Source organism: Loxodonta africana, chromosome 18, assembly GCF_030014295.1.
Source record: "Loxodonta africana isolate mLoxAfr1 chromosome 18, mLoxAfr1.hap2, whole genome shotgun sequence".
Classification (NCBI taxonomy): Eukaryota; Metazoa; Chordata; class Mammalia; order Proboscidea; family Elephantidae; genus Loxodonta; species Loxodonta africana.
In genome coordinates this window covers 26182886-26198609 of record NC_087359.1, presented here as the reverse complement: position 1 = coordinate 26198609, position 15724 = coordinate 26182886, and the positions used below count along the sequence as shown (strand labels likewise).

General features: G+C 47.3%; 1 protein-coding gene across 1 annotated transcript in view; it reads right to left on the bottom strand.

The window, feature by feature from the left end:
- Positions 1-10386: 10386 nt before the first annotated feature.
- Positions 10387-15724, bottom strand: part of PRKCA (protein kinase C alpha) — a 490096-nt gene continuing 484758 nt past the window's right edge. Inside the window, exon 17 of the mRNA XM_003417295.4 lies at positions 10387-12138. Within this exon, the coding sequence (XP_003417343.1) occupies positions 11974-12138 (165 nt within the window). The 3' untranslated portion in view covers positions 10387-11973. The remainder of the gene's footprint in view (positions 12139-15724) is intronic.

The following is a 15724-nucleotide window of genomic DNA, read 5'->3' as shown; positions in this document are numbered from 1 at the left end:
TAATGACAGCCATCTTAGGTCCCACTTTTTTGGGCTGCTAGGGACACAGAGCCAATTTTGAGGATAAATGACAGCAATTTCTTGACTCTATATATTTATTGTCTTTGGTCCTGACCTTCTATTTCTATTATATTATTCATTTGAAGTGTTTTTACTTGTAAGCTACTTCAAGTCCTGTGTCTGCTCCAACCAAGATATCCTCTCTGGGCTACCGATTGTAAAAGAAGGCCATTATTTCATTTTGACAAGTTCCGTGCCCACTAGATGGTGTTTGCCTCAGCCTGACCCTTTGTTGTTGATTCTGACTCATGGTGGCCCCCCAGCCTTATGAAGTAGAATTGCCCCGTAGGGATTTTTTGGCTGTAACCTTAACAGAAGCAGATCGCCAAGCCTTTCTTCTGTGGTACCACTGGCTGGTTTCGAACCGCCAAACTTTAGGTTACCAGTCAAGCACAAACTGTGCCACCTGGGGCCCTGGCCAGCCTTAAACCCTCCTCCCTCCTCACACTCCCCAGATTCACCTGTGCTCATGTTCCTGCCAAGTTCTAATTATCTTTTACCTCCAAGGGCTCGACACCGGGGCTGTCCTGTGAGGGGAGGGTGAGCCCTGGTGTCAGCCAGTCTTCACCAGGCTAGAGTCGGGCAGGGTGGGGGTGGCTGCAAAGGTACCTGGCGGGTTCTGAGAACTGCGGTGCTATTTTTCTCTCTCCACCCACGCCCACCAGACAGCTCAAAAAAAAGAAAAAGAAAATCAAGGAAGAAGGGTGAAGGTGGGAGACAGGCTTCTCACAGAGTTACAGAAACACATCTAGTCCCATGGGCATCAGACTCAGCTAACAAAAGGAAACTTCCCGCTTGGTGAATGAAGCCATAAAAGGGGAGAAGGGCTCCAGGAGGGGTCTGGTCCCATATCCCCCACCTGTTGCTGCCTCTTTGATCCCCTCAGTGTGGCAAAGTCAGGGAGATCAGAGAGACCTGGTGGCCAGCCTTCTCTGCTGCTTAGGAGTCGTGTATCCAGAAGCTGGTTAATCAACTTGGGCTTTAGTTTCTCCACCTGTAAGATGTGAACAATGACCTCTATCCCATGGAGATGCCCGGAGGATTAAATGAGATAATTATGTCCAAATGGCACAATAAACCCCCCCTTCCCCCCAAAAAACCCTGTTGCCATTAAGTTGATTCCGACTCATAGTGACCCTATAGGACAGAGTAGAACTGCCCCATAGGGTTTCCAAGGAGCAGTTGGTAGATTTGAACAGTCAATCTTTTGGTTAGCAGTCGAGCTCTTAACCACTGTGCCACCAGGGCCCCAATGACACAATAGGTGCTGGGAAAACGTTAGTCCTGTTGTTTACTGGTTTTTGCTCCCTTGTAGCCTCCCCTTCCTATCCTCTACTCCATCAGACCAAATCTTCCTGTCAACCCCTCCCCTTGCCTCCTCCTCCAGGAAGGCGAGGCTCACATCTCTGTTCTCCAATCAGCTTGTTTTTTGGGGTGTTGCTCATGTGGGTATTGTTATTTAATCTCTCTAGACATCCCTTTCCTCTTGAGTAAAATGGAGATGGTAAATAGGTTAAGCACTGGACTTCTAAGTGAAAGATTGGCAAGTCAAACCCACCCAGAGGTGCCTCCAAAGTATGGCCTGGAGATCTGTTTCCGAAAGGTCACAGCCTTGACAATCCCATAAAGCAGCTCCACTCTGTACACATGAGGTTACCGTAAGTCAGAACCAACTCGACTGCAACTAACAAGACCAAATAGAACCTGGAGTCACTGGGTGGTGCAGTTAATGGGATCCAATCGGCTGCTAACCAGAAGACTGGAGGTTTAAATCCATCCAGAGGTACATTGGAAGAAAGGCCTGGTGATCAACTTCTGAAAAATTAGCCATTGAAAACCCTATGCAACACAGTTCTACTCTGACACACACGGGGTTGCCATGAGTTGGAGTCGACAGTAAATTTTTGTTGTTGTTGTTAAATAGAACGTATCTTGGGGGGTTACTGTGGGCTTTAAATAAGTATTTGTAAAGTGCCTCAGAGACTGCCTGGACACAGGATCACTCAGGATGTGTGTGCGGCGTGTATGTGTGATGCTCCTGCTTGTAGCCTGCTGCACACTCGGGGGTTTGCCATTTTCACCTGTCTGCTGAGTCCTTGAGCCCACAGCTAGCGCCTTCATTTCTTTAGAACCGTATTGCTACTTTCCCCGCCCATGCCTACAATGGGCCTCTCTGCAATGTATTTATTGAATTAGCTTTTAAAAAAAAGAATCTCAGGGAGACATCCAGTTCTACCTTCGTGGAGCTAAAAGCGCTCTCAGAGCGGGGACAGGACGTGAAAACGGTTGGCCTTCGCCTGCGCCTGTGTGCATTAGCATCTTAGCTGAACCGTAATTTCACCCCCAGGGCACACAACAGGCTGGAGAAAAAGCAGGAGGCTCAGGGCATTAAACAATTGCTCAGGTGTAACCCTAGGCAGCCGCTGCCTGTAGATTCCGGGTTGACGGACAGAAATTGAGAACTTGGGTTTTTTGGCATCCACTCATGAAAGGCTCCTGAGAGCTGATCTTTAATTAGTTCTTGTGTGCACAGCTTGTCTCTTTGCTTACCTTGTTAAGACCTTGAGGGCAGGGATGACGGCAGAGTAATGGTCTTTGTGACATCCTGCTAGGCTCACAGTGGTCTTGGGATTCATTCACTCGACAAGCATTTTTTTGAGTCCCTACTATGTGCCAAGCCCCCTCTAGATGCTGAGGGTCTGACAGTGAGCAGAAGGGACGAGCTTGTGCCTCTCCTAGAGTGTAGATGCTACACACACACACACACACACACACACACACACACACTAATAAACAAGTCAGCGGTTTTCTGAGCGCGCCCTGGTTAGCATCACACCAGTCTGGCAGAGCCACGCTGTGTGAGGCTGGTGGGCCCTGGGAAAGGTTGGATCTTATGCTAAGGGTGATAGGCTTTAACTGTGGAAGGAATCTGCTCAGGCAAGGTCAGGTTGGGTGCTCTGCAGACAGGCTATGGGGGGAGGGTGTCGAGGAGACCAGGTAGAGAGAACAGTGGTGGTGGAGTGAAGTGGAAGGACCCGGAGGACGGTACAGAACAGGGGTTTTCACTAGCAGCACCACTGACACTGGTCCTGTGCACTGTAGGATGTTTAAGGGCATCTCTGGCTTCCACCTACTAGAAGGTGGTAGTACTTCTTCACCAGTTGTGACAACTAAAAATGTCTCCAAACCCGTTGCCGTTGAGTCGATTCCAACTCATAGCGAACCTATAGGACAGAGTAGAACTGCCCTCTAGGGTTTCCAAGGCTGTAATCTTTATGGAAGCAGACTGCCACATCTTTTCCTCAAGGACTGGTTGGTGGGTTTGAACTGCCAACCTTTCTGTTAGCAGCCTAGCACTAAACTACTGTGTCACCACGGTTCCTTAAAATATGTCTCCAGACATATCCTCTTGGGAGGAATGCCCCCGCCCCCCGATCAAGAACCACTGTTTTAAAGGTAGACCCCTCAGGACTAGCTGATGGGTTGATGTAGGTAGGCATGGCTGGGGTGGGGGGATGAGGCTAATACTAGACAGAAAGTTCTTTAGGTGGAAGTTACTCTGGGTTGGACACTGTACCAGTCCTGCAGGAGTCCGGGTGAGCCACAACGGAGACTTGGCTGGAGGAGGTGGGCCTAAGTATATGGTGGGTGGGGGAAACTCAGCTCAGAAATAATAGCCCACAGCTCTAGCTGACCAGGGGATTCTCTGCCTCAAGTGCCTACTCCGGGCCTGGACCTGTGTTCCCTAGAATGTATCCTAGCCACGGGTCTAAGAGAGCCCCCAACCTAATAACACAATTAGAACCCCCCTGAAGACACCAAAGGACCCCACCTAGGATCCCAGAAGAGACAGGTGTATGGGCTAAAGTACAGATAGGCCATGCCTCCCAGCCAGGTGGCATGGGCTCAGATTTCTGCCACGTCAGAATGCCACTCTTGTTCCTTCAGACACCCATTGCGCAGCGGTGGGGTGCACCCTTCCATCTGCCCAGAGCGTCTACTCCAGTGGCCACTGGGTGTTCACCCAATGAAGCAGGATTCGGGGCAGGTGGCAGGGCACCCATACAAGGAGAGCTATGCATCGTGGAGATGCAAGAAGGGGGTGATCGTGTGGGTCCTCTGGGTCCTCTCGGGAGGAGTGAGGTTGCTGAGGGTATGCTCTGGGGACGGCAGGTCCTGTACCCCCGTGACTCGGGTTTACCCAATGGGCCTGCAGGCTGGGGCTTGCCGTGCTGCTCTGGCCTCACTGGGGGCAGAGCTCAGCTACTCCTTTCCGTGGAAGCTGAACACGCATTTACAGAACACACGTATGAAGGAGGCTAAGCCTTTGGTCTGCCCGGGATGCCCACATGTCCTCACTCAGCCCTGTCTACTTACCCTCTGAGGGTGCCTCGATCATTACCTTCACACCGTGATATCTCCAGGCAGCTAACACATGGCCTTTTCTTCAGAAAGACCCCAATGCCCTTTTTCTGGCTGTAGCACCACCCTCTATGTGGCCTTAGCTGGAACATGTGCCTCAATTTCCCTCCCTTGTAGTGGGAGCTACACTTACTTGACATCTACTTTGTGGGAGGCACTGTTTTGAGTGCTTCATGTGTATTCATTCTTTTAACTCTCATCACAACCAAATAAGGCAGGCACCATCATTATCATCTCATTTTACAGATGAGGAAACTGAGGCACAGAGCTGTGCAAATAACTCACCTCTGATCAGTCATTAAGGGGGGGGCGCCAGGCAGTCTGGCTGCTCGTAACGGCCCCATGATGCTGCCTTTCCAGAGATGGGGAATAAGGAGTGAAACGGTGTGGGGTGGGAAAAGCAAACAGGTGTTGATACATAAGGAGGTGGCTGTGAGTGCCAGCAGGTGCCAGACGCACAGCAAATAAATGGGCATGAGGAGAGGATGTGTAACTGCAGGGAAAAGCACCGTCTGTGTTGAGTCTCATCAGCTGCCAGCCCCGCTAGAAACTCACCCACATTGCAGGTGTCAGGCGGGTAGGAGGAAGGAAGGGACAGACTTCCAGGAGCATCCTGTCCACCATGTTCCAGGTGCCTGCTCCACTCCTGGTCCCAAGCAGGTGCTCAAGGAACAGGTTAGGAACACTGAGTGAATGAATGAATGACCTGCCACTACTTTCTTTCCAGTAACTGCTTGGGTTTTGATTCTAACATATTTTAAGAAAACAAAAACAATCCATGAACTCAAATGGGGGAGCTTACAGGAACAGGTGGAAAGATGACAGTGTTCTGCAGAGGGTGTCCCCAGTCAAAGGCAATTAGACGAACACTTGGTGAAAAGTAATTGGAATGCCACACAGGGATGTAAATGAGACGAAGCACACTAAGGAGTGATCATTTTCTTTATTCATACACACTTGCTTCCAAACTACAATTAATGTATCTAACAAAGCATATCATGCAAACGAAGATCAGAGGTTACACGGGTTGAGGAAAGCAATGCAGTAATTTATACATCCATCTCGCCTGCTACGTAACCAAATGTTATCGGACGGTTGAATGGCCTTTACGTTTTGTCAACAGGTGCTTACACAGAAGAAAGGACGTCAACTTCCATCTCCTCCTCCTCCATACAAATGTGGGGTCTTATACAATGGTTTTCAGTGAATGATTTAAACATGGCATGTCCTTCACACATGAAAAACAAATCATGTAGCAAAAGCAATGATTTCAAATGTTTCTGACCTTCTATAAAAGAGATTCTGAGAGACCCTAACAGAAGGGCGATGAGGTGAGTTTTTAGAAAGACATTTAGATGCAAAAGAATAACTGCCTTCATGTTTGATTTTGAATAGTCCACTAAACCCCTCAAGAAAAAAATCACATTCTTCCAGGAAGAGTATCAATAAATATCTACAGATAATCACAGGAATAAATACGCCTAAAGTTAAGCAGAGGAGACAAAGCTAGTACAGTTGGTGTTTAATCAGAAAATGTAAAGCCTTCTTTTGTTTTATTTTAGAAAACAAGGTTCTTATAAAGTGGACTTGATACCTATTTTCTGAAAAGTAGGATTCTGTCTACTAAGAGATAACTGTAAAACAGACGCCAGTGGCGAGTTTGCTGCTGCCTCATCTTCCTCGGGGATACTGAAACATTACTGAATTGCCCACTGGGCAAAATCCTTATAGGGCAGCCCTGAATCTTTACCAAAAGTGAGAGATCTGGGGAACAGTGGGGTCTGGGGTCAGAGCTGAAGGAGGCTTCCCTATGCCACAAGGTGGCCACAGAGCCTTGCAGAGCAAGGGGAAGCGTCCCAGAGACCCACAGGAATGCTATCCAAGGGCTACCCTGAAAGGGGGACAATAAAGCCATCTTTCTTAAGGGTCAAAAGCTTCTATACCTTATTTATAGTTGTCCCAATACCCATTAAAGCCACAGAGAGCATCAGTCTACCAACAAGTTGCACCTGAACTTCCAGTCATTCTGATGTGGACTCCACACACCACCAGCCTGGGTAAATCCTGCAGTGAGAATGCAGGTCGGGGTGCTCTAGCTGACCCCAGTAGAGTCTTCGTACAGGTTTTATGTGATTGGAATCTTCAGAAATTGTCAATAACTTTATTTTAAAAACTCATTTTAAAAGAAGAATTTAATTATTAAAGTTCTCTATAAAAAAGTACAAATAGCCCAGTATATTCAGTTACTCTAAGTGAATTAACAAATCAATTTCTTCCTTAAGGTTAAAAACAAGTCTTTGGAACCTGTGGGCTTTAGTGTAGGGTCACTGTAAGGCTGTTTGATCACTGAGCTCAATCTACACAGTTATTAACTGATACCTCATCACACGGATCAGAGGCACAGAGTTGTGGTCATTCACTCTTCTAACTGCCCTCCCCCTCCCCCCAGTCCCTGACATCATAGAAATTGCAGAATTGCGATTGACATCACTTCTAGAAGGCTGCCTTCATCCATGGATTACTTAGGTGACCTTTCCTAGCTTTCTAACAGTGGAAACACAGCATTCCCTAGATTTGCCATGCCAGTCCAAGTTTTTTTTTTTAGTCCAAGTGGGAAATGACAGAAAGGTTTACAGTCAGGTATACTTCATAAAATGCAGCCCAAGCACCTCAAGGAAAATGATCTAAAAAAAAAAAATATTTCCCAACACTCCTTGTCAAGGTAGCATGGAGCCACTAATAACCAAAGCGCCCCTTTCCTTGGTTATAAATGCAAGACACCAGCGTCATGCCTCTCACTGTTAAAGTGATCCTCATCGTCAACAGTGGGGTGGCTTGGGTCATCTCCTTTTGGGGCGCTGGCTCAGCTTCCGCTTCACGGTCATGCTTGCTTGGGGTGCTCACTTGGGGGACAGGCCCTCCTGCCCTTGCTGTGTCATAAAGAGAAAGGAAATGGTGCAGTATGTGCAATACACACAGAAAGGGAGACTTCATGCGACCAAGGTGAGAAAATGATTGTCAGATGGTGTTTCTTTTCTGAGGCTTTTAAATCACATAGACTCTAACTTTTTCCCCTCTTCAGTTCCAAGAAAACAGATCTCAGCAAAAAAGCCCAAATTTCTCCTGCTAAGTAGAATCAAGTGGGAACTGCGGTGTTAGTTCTTTTTGCGACTCCTCCATCCATCCTTGGCGCCCATAATTCTTGGCAGACGCCATGAGGAAAGTGAATTGGATCCTACTGGCTTCTGGGGGACACTGGGTGGTTTGGTTTTGTCCAGGGAATTGTGAGCTATTTCAAGGTGGGTGGGGGAGGAGGACTTCTCCACTGGTGACAATGTTCTTGGCACTGGGGAATGTTTTCTCAGGAGAATGGGCTGCATCCCTGGCAACAGGCTTTTGAGGACTTTCATCTGCACCAACAACACATGGTGGAAAGCCATCGTCTGCAGCAGTAGCATCTTTCTCAAGATGCCTTCTTCTCCCTCCTGGCTTTCTCTACGGTCAGCATCCTTCCAAACACACTCACGCCCTGCTCTGCTCTACAGTCCTTGCCAACTTCCGCCTCCATGGACCTCTCCCTTCTCTGAACATCAATGGGTGGCTCTCTTGGGATCTGCACCCCTCATTCCAGCAAGTCCCCACGCTCTGCCAAGGACTTCAGCTCAGAGGTACTCACCAAACGTTGGCTGGATTGCATTCATCCTGGCCTTTCATCATCTTTCAACCAACCATCTCAGGTCAAGTTTCCAATTTTCTACCAAAATTCCTAATGAGAAAGCCAAAATACATCCCATACAAAAAGGCTGGCTGTGATTCTGCATTCAGTCGTACCAGGCATCAAAGAGAAGTAAATGTGTTGAAGAGCAATCATCTTGGTCCCTGGGGTTTCGTATCTATCTTCTGATTTGGTTCTTGCCTTGATGTGAGCTTCCCAGTAGCCCCTGAGTGCCACGCCTGGCAGCACACTTTTGATATTTTCATTCAAACCAAACACCTAGTGACTTTAGAGGAAGAGATGCCAAGAGAATAGTGGCCAGCATGCTGGCCTGCAGCCTCAGGGGGAAGGTTCTACCACCAAGCAGTGGCCATCTTCCAAGGAAACAACACAAAGCAATCTGAATGCCCTTTCAGGGTCACAGCCCAATGGGTCCTGCAGACACTCGGACTGTGCCAGATTCTGCTGGGCAGGCTGTCAACTGCACAGGCCCTGGCAATTCAGGCTGTGGCTTTGTGGCAGTAACTCACCAAAGAGTCCCACAGTAGCTTGACCCCTGAAGGCATCCTGCTTGTTCCAGCCCCCCAGCACAGTTGCTGCAGTTGGAACAGCAGCCTTTCTTTGCCATTTCATTTGACACAATTCACATGAAGTGGGACAGTTCCATAGAATTTGATAAACTGCTTGCAAATGACACTTGGTAACGGTTACCCACATGATTTATTCTTTCAACAATTACTCTCACAGGCTGCTCAGATCCTTAGCACATTAGCCTTTATTTAAATGCAGTACTCAGCAACGTGCAGAACAGGCTATGCGACAGCAACACTTCTCTGTGTCCTGGACTTATACCACTTTTCCCTCAAGCTGGCTCCACAGGCTGCTGTATTTTAGGGAGGGTGCTGGGCCCCATGGCCACTGTCTACTCTTTTCAAACTCTGCCACACATTCTGGAAGAATATGAACGAGCTGACATATTGAATGTTTCCTGGAGAAATACGAAAAATTTGGAAATGTTTGGCTGTCGGAGGGAAAAACTGAGTCATGTCCACAGGCAGTTTGGGACCCTAGAACAAATGGTCCATAACCTATGGGCTTCTTTTTGGGTCATTCCTCATCTCCTGGGGCTTGGCTGGGGTTGAATCTTGCTGTTCTGTCCTCAGACAGGGTGACCATCCCTTTTGTCTCTTCGGCTCTTTCTATAAATCGGTCCCTTTTCCATTAGACCATGACGTGTACCTGGTGAGGAGGGACCCCCAGAATATGCACTCAACATCAGGCCTGCAGCTGTGGATGCACCAGGGCCCCTTTTGAGTTCTGAAGACTACAGTCCATAAAAGATGTCAGAAGACACGGCTCTTTTCCGGTCTGACACTTTCCCTGCTCCATCTCTTCCTCCGAGCCAGGGTTTCTAGGACAGCCTAGGCCTCCTTCCTCAAAGACCCTTTGGAGGTTGTATGCTACATGGATTTCAGGCAAACAGCCAGAGAGTAAAAATGAGGAAGAGCTTAACTGGGTGAAGCTCTTGGGCAATGGGAAGAAATGCAATCGCCCTCTTTAAGGACTGATAGTTACTTCTATTTTGAACCTTTATGTTGTAAGAAGGCTGGCTCCTCCAAGGACCTTGCATTGGGATGGTGGCTCGCCAAAGACATGCTCCTCACACAAGTTGGAAAGGCCAGTTCTAGCAACAACTGGTAGAAAATCTACACCTTCTCAAGAGTTTGCCAGTGGCACCTCTGGGGGATGGATGCCTTTGCTCCAGGGCTGACACAAGGCTTGTCTGACAGTTGATCTCCTGGGGGTGTGGTACATGCTAGAGGAGACAGTGGATAGTTCCAGGGGCAGCAAGACAGGCAGCATGCACTGGTGTTTCCATGCACACGTATCAAGGAGGCAGTCTTCCCACCCCCCCACCCCCAGAGTCACTAACAGTAACAAGGCTGAGAGGAAGAACAAAACGAAACAAACAAAAAAACAAAGTTCGGCCCGGGTGCCATGACAACACCACATCTGCACAGACACACTGGGGACAGTGGAATCAAGAATGTCTTCAAGTTGGAAGAGTAGCATCGGAGTCAGAACAGAAGATGACATTAAGAAGCTAAGAGAGAGTCTTATCTAAAAAATAGTCTGCCCAAACAAAAGTTCTGTTTGTGGGTAGAATCAAATATATATGTATACATATGTATAGTGAAAGCCTAATTGAGTCATGTAAAGTAGCCATACATTTCTGAAATTAGATCTACATTAAAAAAAAATTTATCTGATATAGAACCAATGTGCAGGGTTAAGCATGGGGTGGGGGTGGGGGTGGGGAGGGAACACAGCAGCAAAGAATTAACCTAAAACTTAGTCATAAAAGCAATTTAGAAACAAGAACCTTCACAAATATAGCACGATGGTGTCTTATAAAATTATTATAATACTCTCTTTATACTTGATACGATTATATCAATATAGATTCACCTCTTATTAAAATTTATCGTAAACATGCAAAATTCATTGCATGATGCATTTGCAAAACATATTAAAATCCTTCTAGCAACATAATGTTTGTGAGCTGATGTGCATCCTGCTTTCCTGATTCTACAGCTCCAGGTGTGTCATTCAACATGAACTGGAAAAGGGACACAGAACCGTATTGTTGGTTATCCCTAGTGGACGTCAAGGGCTGGAGAAGGGAGGAAAAGCAATCAGGAGGGGTGGAGGCTAGAGTCAACACTTGATTAAGTTACTGTACATAGTACTTGTGTAAACGACACTGCAGCCTATTTTAAATAAATAAGTACAAAAGGGGACGGGGCGTACACTTCAGCGTCTGATGGAGGGTAACAACGCAGGTAGCAAAATACCATTGTGTGTGGGGTTGGCTGACAACACTCTTGAGTAGTGGTGTGGTTACTGATGGCACCCTGGGTCATGGAGTAATCTCCTAGAGATTAAAATGAACATACATACACGCTGGTTTATCCTTGATCTGAAATGATTTCACATGCTCATTTAGCAAAGTCCTTAGAAGATTTGGCCTCTTAAAAAGAAATATAAGTATCAAGCTAGTTATCAACTAAGCAGGGGACAAGACGACAGAGTTGCTGAATGTTCACCTAAATTTGTTTTTCTTTTCTTAAACTGGTAACCGTTGGGCTAGGTTTGGGTTACTACACATCAATTTTGGGAACAGTGAGCTGGCCCTGACTTGCCATTGAGACTAGATCCCCCCTCCGAGACCTGGATTCCAGGGGTTGTCTCCACTGAGGCAGATGACAGAGCAGCAGCTATTCTGAAGCCTCTCCCCCACCCCTGGCCCCTCCTTGCTCACTCTCCGGGTTCCCCGCTCTTTCATTCGAAAGATGTCTTAGGTGGAGATGCTTCCAGCCCCCGAGAGTGTGACAGGTTCACTTAAACATCTGCAGAGGGGGAATCCCAATGATGAAAATAGACAGAGGGTATGGAGAACACACCAAATCATACCAAAAAAGGGGCAAGAGTCTGTTTGCCTTCTAGGAAGGGTTAACCTACAGCCAGATGCGACGTCTACATAATTAAACTGGACATTGGACAATACGTCATCTTCCGCTAAGATAATGCTCCTTGGTTGTAACAGAGAAACCCTGAACAGTTGATCACATTTGGACTAATAATAACCCTAGAATTTTCAGGCCTCCATCTGGAACAAGAAAAAGGCCATGGCCTTAAAATTTTAGGGTTAAGGGTCATTTCCCACTGCTTGTGGGGCTGGGGGCTGGGGAGGCTTTTGTTCTGGTTGGTGAGTTTCATACTGCGCTCTGTAAGATGGGGTGCATAAACTGGGGGTTGACATATGAGAACCCTTCAAAATCAGACTGATCTATATTAGCAATGACCAGCTGGTCAGGCGGCGTTAAGACAGGCTGCCCTCGCGTGAAGAACTTGTCAAAGTTTTCTGCTCCTTTGCCACACTGTGGAGAAAAGACAAAGAAGGAAGGTCAGTTAATGACACAAGGCATGGGGAGCAGCTCTCTGGGTAGCCCTTTGGGGGAAACAGGGGCTGGTGAGGCAGAAAGAATTTTGGAAGACTTGCAGACCTACTGGGTTCAAAAACCTGGCACAGCAAACAATAACAGAGAGTTACTTAATCATCAGTCTTCAAATACTCACGGAACTGAGAGTACAGGTGGAAATATGCACTGTTGGCAATAAAGTGGCAATGAGGAGACAGCCTCTTTGATTTCCCTCACCTTACGGAGCCCACAGAGGTATGAACACCATGCCCCATTCATGTGGCCATCAGGCACGGTTCCATTTTGAAAACGCCAGTATGTTGCTTGGGACTGGAAGCAGCTACTCCAGAACTGGGAGGTTGAAGTCATTGCTCTACATCTGGTTCTTTGTCACAATATCGGTTACAGTAAATACAGTAAAGGCTATGCTATTTTTGCATTCCAACTGGGATATTCTAGAAACCTTGGCCTCCAAATTAATCTTTAATCAAGTATGGGGTAAGCATGGTGGCAAGGTTGGGAGATTCTCTTTTGGACCCAGCTGGAATTCAAACATGTCTAGGTCTATCTGGTCAGCTGCCAGACAGGTTGACTGGGAGTTCATTTTCAGGGTGGTCTCGGGCTGGGGGAGGTTTGCACTGGTGCCTTGGGGGACAATGGGAGACCAGCAAAGACTGCTGTCTGTCTTGGATACTTCTTTTCTCCAGCATCCGCAAGAACACTCTGCAGATGGAGGCTGCAGGCAAAGCTGCCTTCTTAGGGTCCCCGAGAATCATAGCAGCTTTAGCAGCATTTGGGAGCCCAACCTCGAATGTAGGACAATGGTGTCCTCCTTACTTTTCCCAGCCACCCTGAAGGGTCGTGGCATGCTAAGTCCCTGGGATGAGAGGGAGATTCTGAACCAGGGTGTGTTAGGAATGTCGCCAGTGACACAATTATTGTCAACATGTTGCAAATTACCACCCTTCTATCAGCCGGTAGTACCACAGAAGGAGCGTAATGGTGAAGCATCAGGCTGCTAACTGAAAGCTCAGCAGTTTGAACCCACCAGCGGCTCTACGGGAGAAAAGACCTGGCGATCTACTCCCGTAAAGATTACTGCCTAGGAAACTCGATGGGGCAGTTCTACCCTGTCTTATAAGGTTGTTAGGGGTCGGAATCAACTCGACGGCACACAACAACTGCCGTACCATAGGGGTAACATGAAGCAATTCTGAGTTAGTGTAAGTTTTCAACTAACCAGGCATGCCTGGATTTTTAACAGGGGACACCTCTAGGTGAACCGTGAACTTCCTCATCTGTAAAACGGGGAGAATGATCATACCTCCCTTCCCAGGCTGTTGTGAAGGTTAAATGCCGTGTTCTGCACAGGACCCAGCACGTGGTGAGAGCTCACCACACGCTCACGTTCCTTATACGAGGCCAGGGGTGGTTCTGGGGCCTGGACTTTCTCACCTCCTTTTTCACACCCCTCTCCTATCTTCCATAAGGTTTGCTTGAGAATCGAGTTCCACCCTCTTACCGTCAAATAAAACTTGATTCTGAGTACATGTTGAGGTGGAAAGCATGACATAAATTCAAAGTAAGGTCTTTGAGACCGATAGCTTTCCTTTCCAAGGTTCTTTTCATTTTAATAAGCAACTACCCATTTGTAACCAAGGAGGTTTGCGACAGCAGTGACTGGTAGGTCTGTGTGCACTGGGGGAAATGAGGTGGGGGGATATACAGACTATTAGGCCTTCTCATCACACTGGTCCTGCCTCCCACCTGTGGGATAGCAAAGCTTTTGCTCCAATATTCTACCTTTCCACGGGCATGAAGGGATTCAAAGCAAAGGTCAACACAGGCGAACTTCTGCAATTCACATCACCCACATGCACAGGCCATTCTGAACCAAAAGTCTCTTTGAGGAATAAATAAAGACACTCTGCTTCTTCCCAGGAATTAAGCAGGAGTCTGTGCTTGATTCACCAGTTAAAAAGACAAATAAGCAAACAGGAGCCACTGCCACCAGGGCACCACATTCACATACTGCTGTAATGATAGCAACAGCTAAAGAAACTGCCCTTCTTTGGATATATACCAGTGGTTCTCAACCAGGGGTGATTTTGCCCCCCAAGGGACAGGTGGCAATGTCTGATGACATCTTTGGTTTCTATGACTTGGGTCAGAGGTGCTGTTGGCATCTAGAAGCTGGGGATGCTGTTAAACGTCCTGCAATGCACAGGGCAGCCCCCCGCCCCAGGCAAAGACGTCAATGGTACTGCTGTTGAGATACCCTGGGATATACCAAGACTGTAATGCGAGGTCAGTGTGGGGGCCCAAACAAGGAAATTAGGCAGGAACAGCCATATCTGAGAACAGAGAGAGGAGAAGCTACAGGAGCTCAAGGCGGAAGCATCATAAGCAAGTGTTACAGCCTCCCTGGTATTGGCCTTGAGAAGAACACCCTTTAGAAACCTGATTAGTCAACATTCATTGCCTGGAGGAGCCCTGGTGGCACCGTGGTTAAGAGCAAGGCTGCTAAACAGAAGGCTGGCAGTTCAAATCCACCAGCTGCTCCTATAGGGTCGCTATGAGTCGGAACCAACTTGACAGCAATGGATTTTTTTTCATTGCTTGGATGAAGTCACGTGAATCTGCTGGAGATGCTCCCAGAGGCTGGGGTGTGTCCTCCCTTAGTAAAAGATCATTTGAACTTTTCTTGATACTAACCATGCAAAGATGAGCTAGAAGGAATTTCTGAAAAAACAAAAAAACAATAAAAGAATGTGAAGTCCCTAAAAGGAAGAGCAAGGCAAGCCACAATCAAATGTTCTCTCTCCGATAACTGACACCTGTCCGTCTAGCTCTGGGTTTGTCGTTCTGTGAAAAGACTGTACAAGTCTTACACTTTCCTTTGAGTAGCATCTTTGTGGGATTCACCAGTCACCTTCTACCGGAAATTTCCAATGCCATGGCTTATGTCCCAAAGAAAAACAGAAAGCAAGCTAAAAGAAGAGTTACTGGGGACCATATGAACATCAATGCCGAGAAGCCAGGGGATGGGGACGGTGCTTGAAGGCACCGAATTCTAAGGCTGGTGTCAGAGGAAGCTTCTCTTAGAACACCTCCAAGTGTAGTAACACACGGGGGCCTAAAAGCCTTGCTGGTGACAAACTCAGTACCTGACTATGCTGATGGCTTGCGGAGCTAAGGCGAAACCGCAGAGCCCAGATAAATGCAATTTTGCTCTGTAATCACATGGAATGGTATCTCAACTATTAGCCTCAAAGCTGCTCACCTCCTGAAACACCTTCCTTCTCTCTAAATCTCTTTAAAATTTACCTGATCTCAAAGAGGGAGGAATCTCATCTTTAGCAAACTGAAGTCTTCCTTAAACCCATTCACTCGGGTAGAGAGACCTGAGGCAGGAACAGGCCCAGGGCAAAGAGGAAAAACTCTGAGCCACTGAAATAAATTTGGAGATGTCAACAGTAGGAACAAAAGGGGGCTATGGGTGGAATTTAGCAAATGATGGGAAGAAAACCCTGTAAAAGCTGAA